This window comes from Procambarus clarkii, chromosome 31, assembly GCF_040958095.1.
Source record: "Procambarus clarkii isolate CNS0578487 chromosome 31, FALCON_Pclarkii_2.0, whole genome shotgun sequence".
NCBI lineage: Eukaryota > Metazoa > Arthropoda > Malacostraca > Decapoda > Cambaridae > Procambarus > Procambarus clarkii.
Window position 1 is genome coordinate 22535974 of NC_091180.1, and position 16969 is coordinate 22552942.

The window sequence follows — 16969 nt, forward strand, 5'->3', positions numbered from 1 at the left end:
GAAGTGCTAATTTAAACATCTGTGCAAACAAAAATAGCAACTGAAATGTAATAAAAATAACAAACTTACATTTCCTGGGCTTGCAGGTAATAGGAAGGCTGGCTTCTGATGGGTCAGACGGACCGGCCTCATTCACCGCCCGGACTCGGAACTCGTAAGTCTCTCCCTCGTCGAGGTCATTGACTCGACCTTTAGGCGTGTCGCCCTTCACCTCCGCAGCCTTGACCCACTTGCCAGTGAGTTCGTCACGCTTCTCAATGATGTAGCCAGTGATGGGTGCCCCATTGTCCTTCGCGGGCTTGGTCCACTTCAGTTCTACAAAGTCTTTGTCCCAGTCAGTGGCCTCAGGCTTGCCTGGTGGATCGGGCGGGTCGAAGGGGTTCTTGGCCACGATGGTATCAAGGCCCTCCAGAGGTTCAGACTCGCCTTCGCTATTAATGGCCGAGACACGGAATTTGTACTCATGCATGGGCTCCAAATTCTCCACAGCCATTGTTGGTTCTCGGGACCTGCCTACCGGTACCCACCGACCAGTCTCGGTGTCCATCTTCTCCACGATGTACTGCTCGATGGGCGCTCCGCCATCGTCAAGGGGTTCCTTCCACTTCAGAGTGCAGCCCTCTTTGTGGATGTCTGACACTTTTAGTGGACCCTCTGGTTTTCCGGGCTTATCTGTAAAAAAATATTGCAAGCCGTAATACTCCACCAACTTTAACTAGTATTTGGAAAATTGATAAAGTAAATTAAAATTAACGCTAAAACAAGTCATTGGTTTATGCTAACGTTGGCTAATATGGTAATATTTTAAACAATTCGATAAGTCAGGCAGCACAGAAGAATTTGATCATTCCAGTCCTAGATTGCTTCAAATTGCTATACAAAACAGCCATAATCCAGTACTGTGCCCGGGGAGAGAGAGAGAGAGACTTACCGAGCACGATTACCTCGATGGTGACCTCATCGTGGCCGGCCGTGTTGTCGGCCTTGATGACGAAGGTGCCGTTGTGGGCGCGCGTGCAGCTGGCAATGACAATCTTAGTGCGGTGGTCCTCCTCGTCGATCTTGATGCCCGGCTGGTCGTTGTCCTGTCGCGCCTTGTTGATGAACCACGTCTTCTTGGGTATCGGCTCGCCAGTCACGTTGCAGTCAAACTTGATCATTTGACCAGCACGGACGGTGATGTTTTCCAGGTTGGTGCGGTCGATCACAGGAGCCACTGTAGCCAATACAGTCATTAGTGCTACTGTAGTGCATGCGTATATATAACTAGGTAAATAAACACAAATACTGTACACAATAAGAGTTGATGGAAACACAAGCTCTCTACTTACAGAACTTGGCCTTCGCGGTGAAGTTGTCTGAAGCATCAGAAGGCTTGCTCTGGCCAGCTTTGTTGACGGCCTTGACGCGGAACTGATAAGTCTCGCCTTCAGTAAGGTCATTGACCTTGAACTCAGGCTTGTCGCTCTTGGTGTCACAATGCTTGACCCACTTAGCGGCGTACTTGTCCTTACGCTCGATGACATAATGGGAGATGGGGGCGCCACCGTCGCTCTCAGGAGCCTTCCACTTCAGTTCGCACCAGGTACGGTCGAAGTCCTTCACCTCGGGCTTGCCAGGCTTGCTGGGTGGGTCTGCAACAGCGAGACTCAAGCCAGTGAGCTTCTCATGTAAATATAAGGAAGAATGTAGTAATTATCAAGCTAACGTTGCCATATAGCCACTTCGATGCACAGTTCAACCCAAAGTGATCAATAGATGTTGAAGATGCGGACACGAGAGTAGAACATGCAGGGATCTATATGAAAGAAGTATGATCCTCCACGAAGGAAGAAGATATCAACTCACACAAATACAAACACCGTGAAGCCACCAGAAGCAGCACTTACCATAGGGGTTCTTCGCCCTAGTAGCAGTGTCAGTCTCCAGCGGCTCTGACTCGCCCTCAGAGTTAACGGCCCTCACGCGGAAGTGGTAGTCCTTACCCTCCGTCAGTCCTGGCACCTCAGCCTCGGGGGTCTAGGAAGGAGAGAGAGATCATTAAGCGTGAGGTTCCCTCTCATTAGGCTTCTCTGGTGCACCTTCACACCTTCATATTGCAATAAGAACCATGACAAATATTCCCAGGGTTTTATGTACAAGGAATTAATTATATTTGCCACTCTTCGAGCTGAGGAACCTGATATGAACGACTAAATCTCTATTGGCGCATCTTCAAGGAATACGCGGTGATGATACCTGTAGCTGGAGGCAGCGACTCCTTTTCCCAGTGACCTAGACTGTGAGAGTGTGTGTGTGTGTCCGTGTGAGTGTGAGTGTGCGTGTGCGTGCTCCAGTGTTTTCTTGCAATTTGTGAGGGTTAAACAAGCAATACCCCAGTGAAAAGTGCACAATAGTGAATAAATGTCTGACAATCGAACTGAGAGCAACAGAAGTTAGAGAAACAAACTATAAATATAATTTTTTTAAAGTAATATTGTAGAAGCACCCGGTGGGAGTGAGGAGGGTGGAGGCAGGTAGCCAGTAGCCTCATTTACTTTTCTTTTCAAAAGTAAAAAAAAAATGGGTATTATACCCCCTCTCAAATCTAGCTTTGACTTTTGCCTAAGACAGCTCATGGAAGACATCTTCCTTAAGTAACCTGTCTTAGGTTAAGTTCAAAGCACAGTGTGAGGAGAATAATATCTAATGTTCTATACAGAGGCCACTCCAGACCGACAACCAGAGCGCAACGCCATAGTCTCCTATGGCTGATGGACGCCTACTACTACTATACTCTGGAGGCATAACCACTCAGGAAATAACACTTAGTACATTGGAAGAAAAAAATGATGTGACAACGTGTTAGGTGAGGAAGGCGAAGAAGAAGAGCACCATGCCCTTACCTTGGTCTCCTTCACAGGCACCCAGCGGCCGGTCTCCGTGTCCATGCGCTCCACGACGTAGTGGTCGATGGGCTCTCCACCGTCGTCCTCCGGAGGCTCCCACTTGAGCTTGGCAGACTCGGCCGTCACGTCAGACACCTTGAGCGGACCCTTGGGCTTGCCCGGCTTGCCTGGTAAGAACATAAGAACATAAGAATAAAGGTAACTGTACAAGGCCTATTGGCCCTTACGAGGCAGCTCCTATTTACAATCCCACAATCCCACTCATATATATGTCCAACCCACGTTTGAAACAATCAAGGGACCCCCACCTCCACCACGTTACGCAGTACATGGAAAGTGGGGGAAGAGGAGAAGAGTGAGGTTCGGACCCCTAGATCCTATCGTTTGATGTGCTCAGCGCTTCAACTGAATGACAGACAGAGGCTGAAAAGTCCGTGACAGTTTGTTGATCCATCAACATGAATGAATATAAAATGTTGCTCAGCCCCTGAAGATAGGCAGGTCAGTACTTAAATACAGTGGACGGACAGGTAAAACAAGCCAACAACAGATACAGAGCTTAATACAGACACTTATGATACAGAGATACACAACTTAACACACACTTCAGTGACAGATGCACAGCTTAACACAAACACTTACGACACACAGCTTAACACAAACACTTACGACACACAGCTTACCATAAACACGACACACAGCTTAACACAAACACTTACGACACACAGCTAAACACAAACATTTACGACACACAGCTTAACACAAAAACTTACGACACACACAGACACACAGCTAAACACAAGTGACGCTCACCAATCACGATAAGATCCAGCTCGGCCTCATCCGTGCCGGAGTCGTTCTTGGCGAAGATCTTGTAGACGCCGGTGTCGGAGCGCTTGGCCTTCCTGATGACGATGGTGGTGAGGTGGTCCTCGCTGGTGATGGTCACCCGCTCGTTCTTGATGGGTGCGCCCTGGAGGCTCCAGGTCACCTTGGGGTCGGGTTCACCCTCCACCTTGGACTCGTTCTTGAAGGTGATGCCAGACCGGATGGTTTTGCGCCCCACACTCTTGCGGTCAATGCGCGGTGCCACTGTTGATACACATCAATGTAAGAGAGAGAGAGAGAGAGATAACAAAGATAACAAAGATAGATTTTATATCAAACGGAGAATAATCATTAACACACGCAACAATTAAACAAATCCGTGATGACTACCAGAATCAACACTAGAGTGATGACTAATGTTATCGCCACGACGATGACTTACGGAATCTGGGCTTGCAGATGACCGAGTCGGAGGCGTCAGAGGGCTCGGAGGGTCCCGCCTTGTTCTCGGCGACGACCCGGAAGAGGTACTCGTGGTCAGGTTCGACGTCAGTGATGCGGATAGAGGTGCGGTTCCCAGGTCCGCTGCCGCAGGGCGTCCACCCACGACCAGTCTGCGGGGGAGGTCATATAGTCAGCTGCTGCTGCTGCTCCATGTTACGGAGGCAATGCTGTGTACTCAGTGCTTCAACCAAAACCATTTGTATTATTGTGTAAAATTATATGTGTGTGTCTGTGTGTGTGTGTATTTCCGCCCGGAGGCTTCCCACGTACCACGTCCCGCTTCTCGACGATGTATTTGGTGATCTCGGCCCCACCGTCGTCCTTAGGCTTGGCCCACTCCAACTCCACGAAGTCCCGGTCCCAGTTGGTAGCCTTGGGTTTGCCGGGCTTGCTGGGCGGGTCTGTGGAGAACCAGAGACCTCCCCGTCACAATGTTGCATCATTTCAGGTCTGGGTTACGGAAAAGTGCATAAAATGAAAGGGATAATGAGTGAGAGACTGAGGGGGAATGTGTGAGAGAGGAGAGAATGAGTGAGAGACAGAGGGGAAAATGTGTGAGAGAGGAGAGAATGAGCGAGAGACAGAGGGAAAATGTGTGAGAGACTGAGAGGGTATGACAGAAATGAGTGAAAGGAGTGGGGGGAAAGAGGAAAGGTAGTGTGAGTGGGGAGATGATAGTACAAGTGGGGAATTAGTGAAGGTGGATGAGATACAGGGAATATATTAGATATTGTCTGCTACAACCCATAAATACGTCAGCAGTGAACACAGGTCACTGTCATTTTCGTCGGTGCCATCCGACGCTCCTGACGAACTCACCGAAGGGGTTCTTGGCGATGATGGCCTTGTCGGCCTCGAGCGGTTCAGACTCTCCCTCGGGGTTGACGGCCTTGACGCGGAACTTGTACTTCTTGCCCTCCTGCAGCCCTGTGACGTCGAACTCCGGGGTCTTGGACTCTCCACACGGCATCCACTGACCGGTGATCGGGTCCAGCTTCTCAATCTGAGGAGGAACATCCGGGTCTCAGACGTGCCCTTCCCTACATGACGAAAACTACTCGCTGCTACGCTCTTCTAGTTATATATGAAGGTCATCAAATTATCCCAATTCTAGGATTGAACAATTAATATAACCTTGGTACACATGGTATTTCTAATTATATAACTTAGCATAAAAGACCTGGAATGGTGTGGCTAGGCAAGGTAAGTCTCGACATGGTAAGCCTACGCATGGTGAGACCAGACAATATAAATCTGGGCAAGGTAAGACCGGCCTAGGTAAGTCAAAACTAGATGAGATCGGCTTAGGTAAGTCTAGACTAGGTGAGAGCGATCAAGGTAAGTCTAGACTAGGTGAGAGCGATCAAGGTAAGTCTAGACTAGGTGAGAGCGATCAAGGTAAGTCTAGACTAGGTGAGAGCGATCAAGGTAAGTCTAGACTAGGTGAGAGCGATCAAGGTAAGAGTGAGGAAGGTGAGAGCCAACACTGCTCACCTCATAGTGGTCGACGGGCAGGCCACCGTCATCTTCCGGCTTATCCCACTTGAGCTTACATCCGTTGGCCTTGACGTCGCTCACCTCCAGCGGGCCCTTGGGCTTGCTCGGGGGACCTACCGGCGGCGGAGAGTCACAATATGCACACGGAGGGGAACACTCTATAGGTACCTACAGTCATATCGAATATTCTATGGGTACCTACAGTCATATCGAACATTCTATGGGTACCTACAGTCATATCAAACACGCTATAGGTACCTACAGTCATATCGAACACGCTATAGGTACCTACAGTCATATCAAACACGCTATAGGTACCTACAGTCATATCGAACACGCTATAGGTACCTACAGTCATATCAAACACGTTATAGGTACCTACAGTCCTTTCAAGGCTCAAGCGATAAATGATTCACTATTTGCTCTTCAGTACTCTTAAATAATGTTTACTCAAGAAAATATAGTGTTGAACACTGCAGGGTTGACAATCTAGAACCTTTGATATTAATAGAAGAGTAGTATAATTACGGAGCATTCAAGTTTATAAAGTGCATTATAGAATAATATATGTACATTGAAACAGTACAAAAAAATGTAAGTTTGGAAACTTTGTATGAGGAAAAATTGTTTATTAAAAAAGTGCGGAGAGAAAATATGAAATGGTTGACTTACTTGAAGGGTTGACTTATCTTCTCCCTGCTGGACAGCGGGAATATAACTGACACATATACTATAAGACAACACAAGAGTCAATGTATATTTTTACAGTAGGGAGAAATATAATTCGTGAAGACAATATAATGTGGGAAGATGGTGTGGTCGTAGACCTGCGGAGGAACCTACCAAGGATGGTGATGTCGATCTTGACGGAGTCTTCACCGTGCTCGTTGGTGGCGGTGAGGACGTACTTGCCAGACATCTTCCTCTGCGCCTTCATGATGAGCAGCTTGGTGTTGTTGCCGGAGGAGTCGACGCGCAGCTGGTCCTTCGTCACCACCTCCTGTCCAAGGATAGAGAGCAAGGGCTGGCGTGGAGCAATTGTCGGGAGGCAGCAGTGGGGTGCAGCGCGCGCCGGCGTCCACCCCATCAGGAGAGCGGCGGAGAGTTCCCGACACCATCACCACACCAGAAGAGGAGACGCACGGTGGAGGCCAGGTGGAGGAACAGGAGGAAAGGGCAGAGAGAGAGAGAGGGAGGAAGAGAGATAATCATGCATTACTACCAGAACTGCATGCCGCTATATATAGGCTTCCCCTCACAACACCCACACCAAAGTCGGTCACCTTACACTAACCCCCCAAAAAACTGTAAAAAATGTTTACCACTGAAATATGATTGATTTTAAAAAACAGTTTAATTAGTTGTACTATCAAAGTATTCAGTATATATATATATATATATATATATATATATATATATATATATATATATATATATAAAGTGTGTGTGTGTGTAGAGAAACCTTAGTAATAGAGGGAAAAGATAGAAACCAAAAGGATAAGACATTACATAAACAAAACCAAAAATGCCCCAAAATATGACAAAATATTGTGCCGACCTTGTGTGTGGGTGCATCAGAACAGATCCTCAGGCAAGAGATCGGAGACCCGCCACTAAGACATCGCTCAACCCACAACACAAGCGTCTTGAGAACATCTTGGTGACGCGTAACATCCGCTCACAGCACATTATAACCAATAAGAAAGCCTAAATCAACCCATCGAGCTTAGTAGTGGTGGCGACGGGTCCCCGAAGTCTCTTGCTGAGAAAATGTTTACAAATGGTTAAGGTTAACTCCTACGTCCGGCAGACCTTTGGACTCAGTGAGGAGAACTACTCATAAGACCACACATATTTATGAGGAGGGGGGAGGACCCCCTACACTGTGTGAGCTGGTGTGAGGGCCTCATGCTCCCACCTCCAACATTCTCATGCTCTCCCCTTTACCCCCTCACACACTAACCCACCATACTCACACCCCGGCCAGTACTCATAGTTCCTCAGTCTACGTGATGTTGTCTCGTGAGACAGCATGGTTCAACTGCCTTCGTGAGTGCTGAGTCTCTTATCACCTGAATATAGAGTGTCTATGTGAAGCGTCTGACTTGAGTCATGAGTCTTATGGTGTGATTCAAGTGTGTGCTCTGAGAGTATGGTCTTATCCCAGCGTGCTGGTGTGTCAAGTGTGTCCACCTGCATGAGAGTTGAGTCTATGAGCTGGCTCGAGTGTGTGTACAGCAAGACTAGTATAATACAAAACTTTATCATCCAGATTATACATACCATAATTTAATTATAGAACTTTTGTTTATGCATATTGGTGATTTAAAAAATATATTATTTATTTTCACAGAGATTATAGACGTGTTTCTTTAGTTTATGATGAATGAGGAAGTTGATCTTGTTACATTTTGTAGTTTATTGTAGTTTGGTCATCCCAGTGATTTATTTATGATGAAATACTTAGTTTTGATTGCGGCGAGAGAGAGAAGTTTGGCCGGGACCAAGCTCCTGGTCTCCCGCACGCTCTTACACTCTACATCAACAACCATGATAGGCAACGTTCAAAACGAAGACGATGTTTAGGTTCTAAGACGAATTCCTTTCTATATCACCATTCTTCAAACGAATTTCTGATATGAGACGTCGTCTTAACACACGAGGACACTGTCAAGGTGATATAAGACACCGTCTTAACACACGAGGACACTGTCAGGGTGATATAAGACACCGTCTTAACACACGAGGACAATGTCAGGGTGATATAAGACACCGTCTCGACCATTCTAAGTGAAGGAAAACCCAAACATTGCGACTTTTATGAACGCGCTATCGTTTCACAACAGTGCTTTCAGGCTACCCAACATGCTTACTCTTCCGGTATTACCAGTGGGAGTTGGCTGAGATATTAGTGGAAGTGTCTACTGAGGCAGAGAGGGGGGTATGACGGCGGCGGTCGCTGTAACAAGGTGGCAATGGAAGCAGTGGACGACGTTGCAGCGACCGCCCACCACCGAAGACGCCCCGCGCCCACCCATCCCCAACGCCCACACAAGCCTCCATAGTGACAGTGTGACTGTTGATAATATTTGACGAAATGCAAGGGAAATCGGTAGCAGCAGGAGGCGGCGTGGATGGGTGCAGGAGGGGGAGGGCGGGGCGAGGATCTACGAGATACGCGCTACAGGACACCCCCATGCTGGCCCCACCAAGACACAGCATCACCAGCGGCGGGACTGATATATGCTGCATCTTGCCCGCCATCCTCCAGGACTGTGTGAGATGCTTGTGTGCTCATCTCCACTACACAGCTTCCCAACCCATGGTTTGTCCCCTACTCAAGAGTAAGTCTTGACTCTTTTTTAAGTCACCTCAGCCGCGGCGTGCTCCAACTCACAAGTAATACACCGTAGACGCTGAAACTAGGTAGTGTAGACATCCACATTGTGAAGGAACTAAAGCAGTGTGTGAGAAAATTAACACCGGGTTATATTGTGTAAAAGCGTGACGAGTTGACTTCTGTAGCGAGCAACGTTACATAACCTTTCCTTATGAAACGTTTCGCTCCTCGGACAAAACAAAAAACATTTAATGTTTTATATAAATCAACAACTAACAAATTACTTCTGAATTTAAAAGAAGCAAAACAGTAAGTTAAAATTGTTAAATATATCAGTAACAATTCTAACTCAAATGAATAAATGAGCTACCAAATGACCCATATATATATATATATATATATATATATATATATATATATATATATATATATATATATATATATATATATATATATATATATATATATATATATATATATATATATTTATATATATTATTGTTCCCTGAAAATGTTAGATTTAGTTAGGTTCACGGAGATTCTTACATCTAACCTAACCTAGGACGGGTGACATTTATGTAACTCATATAACTAGTAGAGCAGTTACATTTAAGTACGTTCTTGGCAGCATAAGCCGCCTGGACATTCTCATATAATTGATTAATTCTTATTTCGATTCTGAACCTTAGTACTAAAACACACACACAGACACACACACAGGTAGACAATCCCACCTCCTGTTGAGAGGCGGGAACAAAGAGCCAGAGCTCAACCCCCGCAAACACAACTAGGTGAGTACACACACACACAGTCATCGCGATAATTACACAGGACTCGTCACCTTCACTACAATCCTACCCATATCCTGCCCTATTCCAAACTAACACTCATTAATCCCATCCCCATCTAATCCCAATCCCCCATTCTTCTTACACATATCTAACACATTCATCCATCCTCATTTATCACCTACACCCAACCCTGTTCCTACCACCCACACCCATCTATGCATTCCCCCTCATACCACCTAAGTTCTAGACCCACCTATAGCACCAACACCCACCCCCAGCGCATGGAAGCCACCCTACCAGCGCATGGGACTCACTCCCAGCGCATGGGACCTCACCCCCAGCCCATGGGACCTCACCCCCAGCGCATGGAACCCATCTCCCAGCGCATGGAACCCATCCCCCTAGCGCAAGGGACCCACATCTTCCCAGGGCGGGAACTAACCTTGTCCTTGAGAGTCCAAGTGTTGGTAGGCTTAGGGTCGCCGATCACATCAATATCATAGAGATACTGCTGGCCGACCTTGATCACCACATCCTTAACATTGGTACGGTCAATGCGCGGCTTCCCTGTAAACACACACACGTGTTGTAAACATTGCACTGCGGAGTGGCGCGGCGTTCATTCGCGCGCGAAATGACACATAAATTTCATGTTGTATTTTGTACATGTATAAACGTGTCTCAAATACAATAGGTTGGTTCTGAAATGAAGGCAGATAAGCACAAATGTCGGTAGGTAGTTTGGTACACAAGTAATTGACTGTCTGAAACTACAGGTTTCCAGTTGGCTGCAACTACGAACCACAGTATATGGGGTCAGTACTCACAGTATATGGGGGTCAGTACTCACAGTATATGGGGTCAGTACTTACAGAATATGGGGTCAGTACTTACAGAATATGGGGGTCAGTACTCATAGAATATTGGGTCAGTACCCATAGCTGTGAACTGCAGGGTAGCACTCAAGGAACTTTAGGGAAGTACTAGAAAACTTTATTATGGTAGTACCACGTAACTTTATGGTAGTACTTCATACAGTTTAGGGTAGTATTGTGGAAAGTTAAAGACAGTATTGCAGAAAGCTTTAGGGGAGTACTGCAGAAAGTTTAGGGCAGTACCGCGGAAAGTTTAGGGGAGTACTGCGGAAAGTTTAGGGCAGTACTGCGGAAAGTTTAGGGGAGTACTGCGGAAAGTTTAGGGCAGTACTGCGGAAAGATTAAGTTAGTATTACAGAAATTTTAGGGCAGTATCGCGTAAAGTTTAGGGGAGTACTGCGTAAAGTTTAGGGGAGTACTGCGTAAAGTTTAGGGGAGTACTGCGGAAAGTTTAGGAGAGTACTGCAGAAAGTTTAGGTTAGTACTCACGGAATTTGGCGCGGGCGGTGTGTGGGAGTGTGGAGTCTGAAGGCTCGCCCAGCCCTGCCTTGTTCACGGCTCTCACTCGGAACTCATACTTCTCTCCCTCCTTGAGCCCGGTGATGGGGCCCTGGCACACGTTGCCCTTCACCTTGCCCACCTCCACGAAGTTCTGTGGGAGATGTAGGTGGGTCAGTCTGGGAGAGGTGGAGGGGTCAGCGTGGGAGAGGTGGAGGGGTCAGCGTGGGAGAGGTGGAGGGGTCAGCGTGGGAGAGGTGGAAAAGGTCAGCGTGGGAGAGGTGGAGGGAAGCTGATGAGGGAGGGAATAGTCAAAACGTACACACTGTTGTTATCTGGAGATTTCACTGACCTCAACAAACACGATCGGAATGGTTTACTTACACCCACTCACACACTGCTAAGTACATCTTTATTAAGTGAAGCTGGAGCACTTACGTCAGCGTTCTTGGGTTTCATCTCCAGGACGTAGCCTGTGATCTCAGCGCCACCGTCACGGATGGGAGGGTCCCACTTCAACTTGACGCTGTTCTCGTCGAAGTCGACAATCTCAGGCAAGCCGGGAGGTCCTGGCTTGTCTGCAGGCCAAGATATAGTATAAGAGACGCAAACAGGCTTTTTAACGGCATTTTAAATAACAGGGAACAGCAGACGTCTACAGTGTGGACGTTGCCACATATTGCCATATTTAGCATGCACATGGTGCTGTATAAACACTGTATAGAACTTTATTTTTTGCCTAACTTACTGATCCTTTTCTTTTACCATTTGCATACATTTTGTTAATAAAGAGGGAATACACATTTTTAATACGTAGAATATATGGTTGTAGCAAGTTCCAGCGGGAGAGGGAATTACGAGAACGAAGCGATGACGAGGTGCGGGGGGGGGGGGGGGGGGAACGTACCGAAGGGGTCCTTGGCGATGATGGCCCGGTCGCCGTCCAGAGGGTCAGACTCCCCTTCATCGTTGACAGCCTTCACCCGGAACTCGTACTTCTTGCCGGGCTCCAGACCCGTCACCTCGAGGTCGGTGGCGTCGCCGTCGGTGCGGCCGCAGGGAACCCACTTTCCTGTACCACCAACCACACAATGTTTACAATCGTGTTCAATAGTACTGCGTTGTGTTCCTCAATCAACTGTTATAGTTTTGTGTGTTTTATATACATATTAAGCATATATACATATAAATATATATATATATACCTTGCAAATCATAACAGACAGCCAATTATTGTGTGAAGGTTGACTTACCGGAAGTGACGTCCATTTTCTCAGCGACGTAGCCGGTGATAGGCAGGCCGCCATCGTCCTTAGGCTTCTCCCACTTGAGCTTGCAGCCCTCCTTGTGCACGTCCGAGATCTCCAGAGGTCCCTCGGGCTTGCCAGGTCGGTCTGGAGACACAGTGAGAGGGCTGGCTTAGACGTGGGTCAGGGCAATTGTATGAGCCGGGATTTCATGTACGCTGTATTGATGCGCGCCGCACGCACACACACACACACACACACACACACACACACACACACACACACACACACACACACACACACACACACACACACACACATACACACACACACATACACACACACACACACACACACACACACACACACACACACACACACACACACACACACACACACACACACACACACACACACACACAATCAACTGTCAATCCAGATGATTGACAGTTGAGAGGTGGGACCAAAGAACCAAACCTCAACCCCCGGAAGCACAACTAGATGAGCACAACTACGTGAGTACACACACCCAGACATCAACTCACCCAAGACAATGATCTCCAACTCGGCCTCGTCAGAGCCGGAGTCGTTCTTGGCGTGGATCTTGTAGATGCCAGTGTGCCTCCTCTCAGCGTCGTTAAGGGTGAACTTGGTGAGGTAGTCCTCCGCCTGGATCACGTAGTTGGGTCCAGTCTCCACCTGGGGGAAGCCACAGCCGCCTCGTAATTAATCTACCCCTAGAACATCCACCCGTCTACAGGTTTAATTTATATCCACGAGAAATCTATACCAAGATCTACTTAGCGTTCAGGCATTTATATTATTAGTTATGTCATCTATTATCAAGCTGATGGGGGAGGACATTTCAGTGTGAGTCTTGAAGGGAATCTGCACTCTAATGAATATTCTTCAAGCTTCACACATTTGTTTTATTGTTCTTGAGCGCAATTATAACAGGGGAAAAGAAATTTTTATTAATACTCTCGTTCATATTAAGAGCTGACTGTTGCTGTTTCTTTAACAAAATAATCTCCTTAAATAGCTACAGACAATAAGATAGGAAACTGATAAAAGTGTTCAGTAACATTTGTGGAGCAGTAAAGGTATGACCCGTTGCTTACCTTCTTGTTCTTCAGAGTCCACCAGATCTCTGGAGGAGGTTCACCCTTCACGTCCACCTCGAGGAAGACCTTCTGGGAGGCGCGGGTCGTGATCTTCTTCAACTTCTCCCGGTTGATGAGAGGTTTTACTGTCGGGGAGCATGAGGAGCATGAAGAGCATTTTAACACCAGCGTGAAGACACGTCACGTAGTATCCCCAGGGAGGGAGGGAGGGAGGGAGGGAGGGGAGGGAAGGAGGGAAGGAGAGAGAGAGAGGGAGGGAGGGAGGGAGGATGGTGAGAGCAGGAAATAAGATAAGAGAGGAACAGGTTCCTCGGAGGAATTATAGATTTCCGGCCAAGGGGAGGATCCCAGGAAAGGAGGTATCCCAAGAGAGGAAGATCCCAGGAATGGGGAGGATCTGTAGAAACGGGGGATCCCACGAAAGGAGGGGGGGGGGAGCGCTCTCGGGAAAGAGGGATCCCAGGAATAGGGGGATGTAAGGACAGAGATCTCATGCCAAGTGAGAGAGGAAGAGAGGGAGCGGGACATCAAGTACACCACAAAAGTGACGAGTCACACGGTTTGAACACCAAATAACAACCCCAAACAAGACGTGAACCCCCTATATATATATATCAACAGAGCTGCCTGGCCTCAGGTGCCGTAAACAAATACCCTTTACCAACATCAACACTGCATATCCCGCTCTACCCGTCAATAAACCCTCCGGTTACCTATCTTAATCATTTGGCGGCAAAGTCAACAAGGCGAAGAACGCGCGCGCGAAACTTACGGAATCTGGCCTTGGCGAGGTGAGGCTTGGTGGGATCGGAGGGGTCGCCGGGGCCGGCCTTGTTGACAGCCACCACTCGGAACTGGTAGGTGTTGCCCTCCTTCAGGCCTGGCACTCGGCACTCGGTCTTGGGGCCCTGGTGGTGAGAGGGAGACAAACGCAAGTCGACGTCAGTGGGTTGAATGAAGCGTCCTAAAGTTGTGATGACTAGAGTAATATTGTTCGTTGTCGTCTTGTCCAGCGGCAAAGGTCTTAACTGTGGGCTTCGACTGCCAAGTCTTGTGGTCCGTTATAAGATTTATTTGTTCAGGGCAAAGTTTTAACTTACACTACTCAGTCTTATAAGCTACCATGTTAATAGTTCAGCTCAAGGTCTAAGCGTTCACTACTAAGTCTTATCAGCTACCATAATACCATAATACTTAATCGTTCAGGTCAAGGTCTTACCGTTCAGGTCAAGGTCTTATCGTACAGGTCAAGATCTTACCGTTCAGGTCAAGGTCTTACCGTTCAGGTCAAGGTCTTATCGTACAGGTCAAGGTCTTACCGTTCAGGTCAAGGTCTTACCGTTCAGGTCAAGATCTTACCGTTCAGGTCAAGGTCTTACCGTTCAGGTCAAGATCTTACCGTTCAGGTCAAGGCCTTATCGTTGCACTTTTATGTGTTATCAGTCAACATTTAAGACCTAATTATTGATCCCAAAGTCTTAACGTCCACCACTAATTCTTATCAGCCCTTATAAGACGTTAACGTCCAAATCAAGGTCTTATCGACCACTGCTATGTCGTATCAGCCACTATAAGACCTAATCGTTGAGGTCAAGGTCTTATATTGACCACTACAACGTCTCTCCGTCCGTCATAGAGATGTCTACAGAAACCAAACATCGCCACTATTCTGGAAGTGTATTTAAGATATAAATCGTCCAGATATCGCAGGATAACAAATGCGATATTAACCTGGATAACATGTGCTGACGTGTGGTGCTATATTGCCCTGTGCTGACACGTGCACATGACAACATGTGCTATAACATGTTGGTATAAAATCAGGGATGTTGATTTGGGAAATAGAATACAGGGGTAACATAACCGATGTGGATGAGATAATGATGACGTGACCCCTGACCTCAGACTCGTGGATGGTCTCCCAGGTGCCATAACGCTCCTTCTTCTCAATGATGTACTTGGTAATGGGCGCACCGCCGGTGTCCTTCGGCGCCTCCCACTTGAGGTCAACGCGATCAACGTCCCAGTCAACGATGTCCGGAATGCCAGGCTTTCCCGGGGGACCTGCGTAGGAGAGCAGGTGAAGTTACCTCATGAAATGTCACGTCACTTGACCTATAAAGTAGAAACTTGCGAATTCTACCAGCGAAAATATTATTTACTTTATGAAGTGAAGCCTTACGTGAGACTACTTAATAGACAGAGTGATTAAGTGACAAGTTAAAAGAAGGTAGATAAGAGGCGAGAAAAGAGCAACTAAGAGCCAGAAAACAGAAGAAGCTGAATTTGAGAGAATCAGAACAGCATTTGGAACAGTTTATGTAAATCTGGAAGGGGGACGAGGACCTACCATAGGGATCTTTGGCGAGGGTGGAGTGGTCGGTCTCCAGAGGCTCGGACTCTCCCTCGTCGTTAATGGCCTTGACGCGGAAGTTGTACTCCTTGCCCTCCTGTAGCCCGGGCACGTCCATCGCCAGGTCCTGAAGAGGAGACGTCATCACTACACTACACCACACACGCCCAGCAGCTGGGCCCAAGGCCAGGGCACAACTCTCGCTCTGCTTCCTTCATATTTACTCGTGCACTGAAGCAGCAGCAAGCAGGCACACTACTCATGTTCATTTATGGCTCAGAAACACTTAGTAAGTAAAACGTGGATGGAAATGTCCATAGAGTTTTATACACGTTACCGTCCGGGCTGCATGCACTAATATAAAGTTAGAATTTGTATCAGTATCAGATTTGAGATGGGACGGAGGGAAAGGAATGGTGCCCAAACACTTAGACGGTCGGGGATTGAACACCGACCTGCTTGAAGCGAGACCGTCGCTCTACCGTCTAGCCCAAGTGGTTGTAAGGGATGAATATCGTGGATGAAGCTCGTACCTTAGTCCTGCCGACGGGGACCCAGCGTCCGGTGGTGGGGTCCTGCTTCTCCACCAGGTACTCCTGGATGGGCTTGCCGCCGTCGTCGTCTGGCTTGTCCCACTTGAGTTTGCAGCTCTTCTTGGTCACGTCGGACACCTTGAGGGGACCCTTGGGCTTACCGGGGCCGGCTGAGGGCACGAGAGAACAGAGTCAGTGGCAGGAAACACACGAGTCGACCAAATCATTTAGCACGTATAGTGCCAGACTTGAACCTGAATCAGGGACATCTTAGGCCCAAATTTGGGACATCTTAGGTGTAAGTTTGGGACATCTTAGATGCAAATTTGGGACATCTTTGATTAAATTTTGAGACATCATAGAATCAAGCTTGGAACATCTTAGATCTAAGTTTAGGACATCTGAGACCCAAGTTTGGGATATATTAGACCCAAGTTTGGGACATAATAGACTCAAGTTTAGGATATCATAGACCCACATTTAGGATATCA

At 47.4% G+C, this 16969-nt stretch overlaps 1 protein-coding gene across 21 annotated transcripts in view; it reads right to left on the reverse strand.

The window, feature by feature from the left end:
- bt (projectin protein bent) overlaps positions 1-16969 on the reverse strand; it is a 157986-nt gene that overhangs the window by 46082 nt on the left and 94935 nt on the right. For 19 of the 21 annotated variants that reach the window (XM_069334528.1, XM_069334530.1, XM_069334529.1 and 16 more), the window contains 22 exons: positions 16479-16648; positions 15943-16072; positions 15493-15656; positions 14365-14500; positions 13590-13717; positions 13014-13167; positions 12475-12615; positions 12129-12293; positions 11660-11799; positions 11213-11375; positions 10291-10415; positions 6561-6741; positions 5715-5830; positions 5040-5223; positions 4491-4621; positions 4159-4330; positions 3702-3980; positions 2886-3055; positions 1890-2019; positions 1332-1634; positions 932-1216; positions 70-672 (listed from right to left, as the gene is read on the reverse strand). In XM_069334528.1, the coding sequence (XP_069190629.1) occupies positions 70-672; positions 932-1216; positions 1332-1634; positions 1890-2019; positions 2886-3055; positions 3702-3980; positions 4159-4330; positions 4491-4621; positions 5040-5223; positions 5715-5830; positions 6561-6741; positions 10291-10415; positions 11213-11375; positions 11660-11799; positions 12129-12293; positions 12475-12615; positions 13014-13167; positions 13590-13717; positions 14365-14500; positions 15493-15656; positions 15943-16072; positions 16479-16648 (4170 nt within the window). The remainder of the gene's footprint in view (positions 1-69; positions 673-931; positions 1217-1331; positions 1635-1889; positions 2020-2885; positions 3056-3701; positions 3981-4158; positions 4331-4490; positions 4622-5039; positions 5224-5714; positions 5831-6560; positions 6742-10290; positions 10416-11212; positions 11376-11659; positions 11800-12128; positions 12294-12474; positions 12616-13013; positions 13168-13589; positions 13718-14364; positions 14501-15492; positions 15657-15942; positions 16073-16478; positions 16649-16969) is intronic. The other 2 variants (XM_069334520.1, XM_069334515.1) reach the window with 1 other exon arrangement.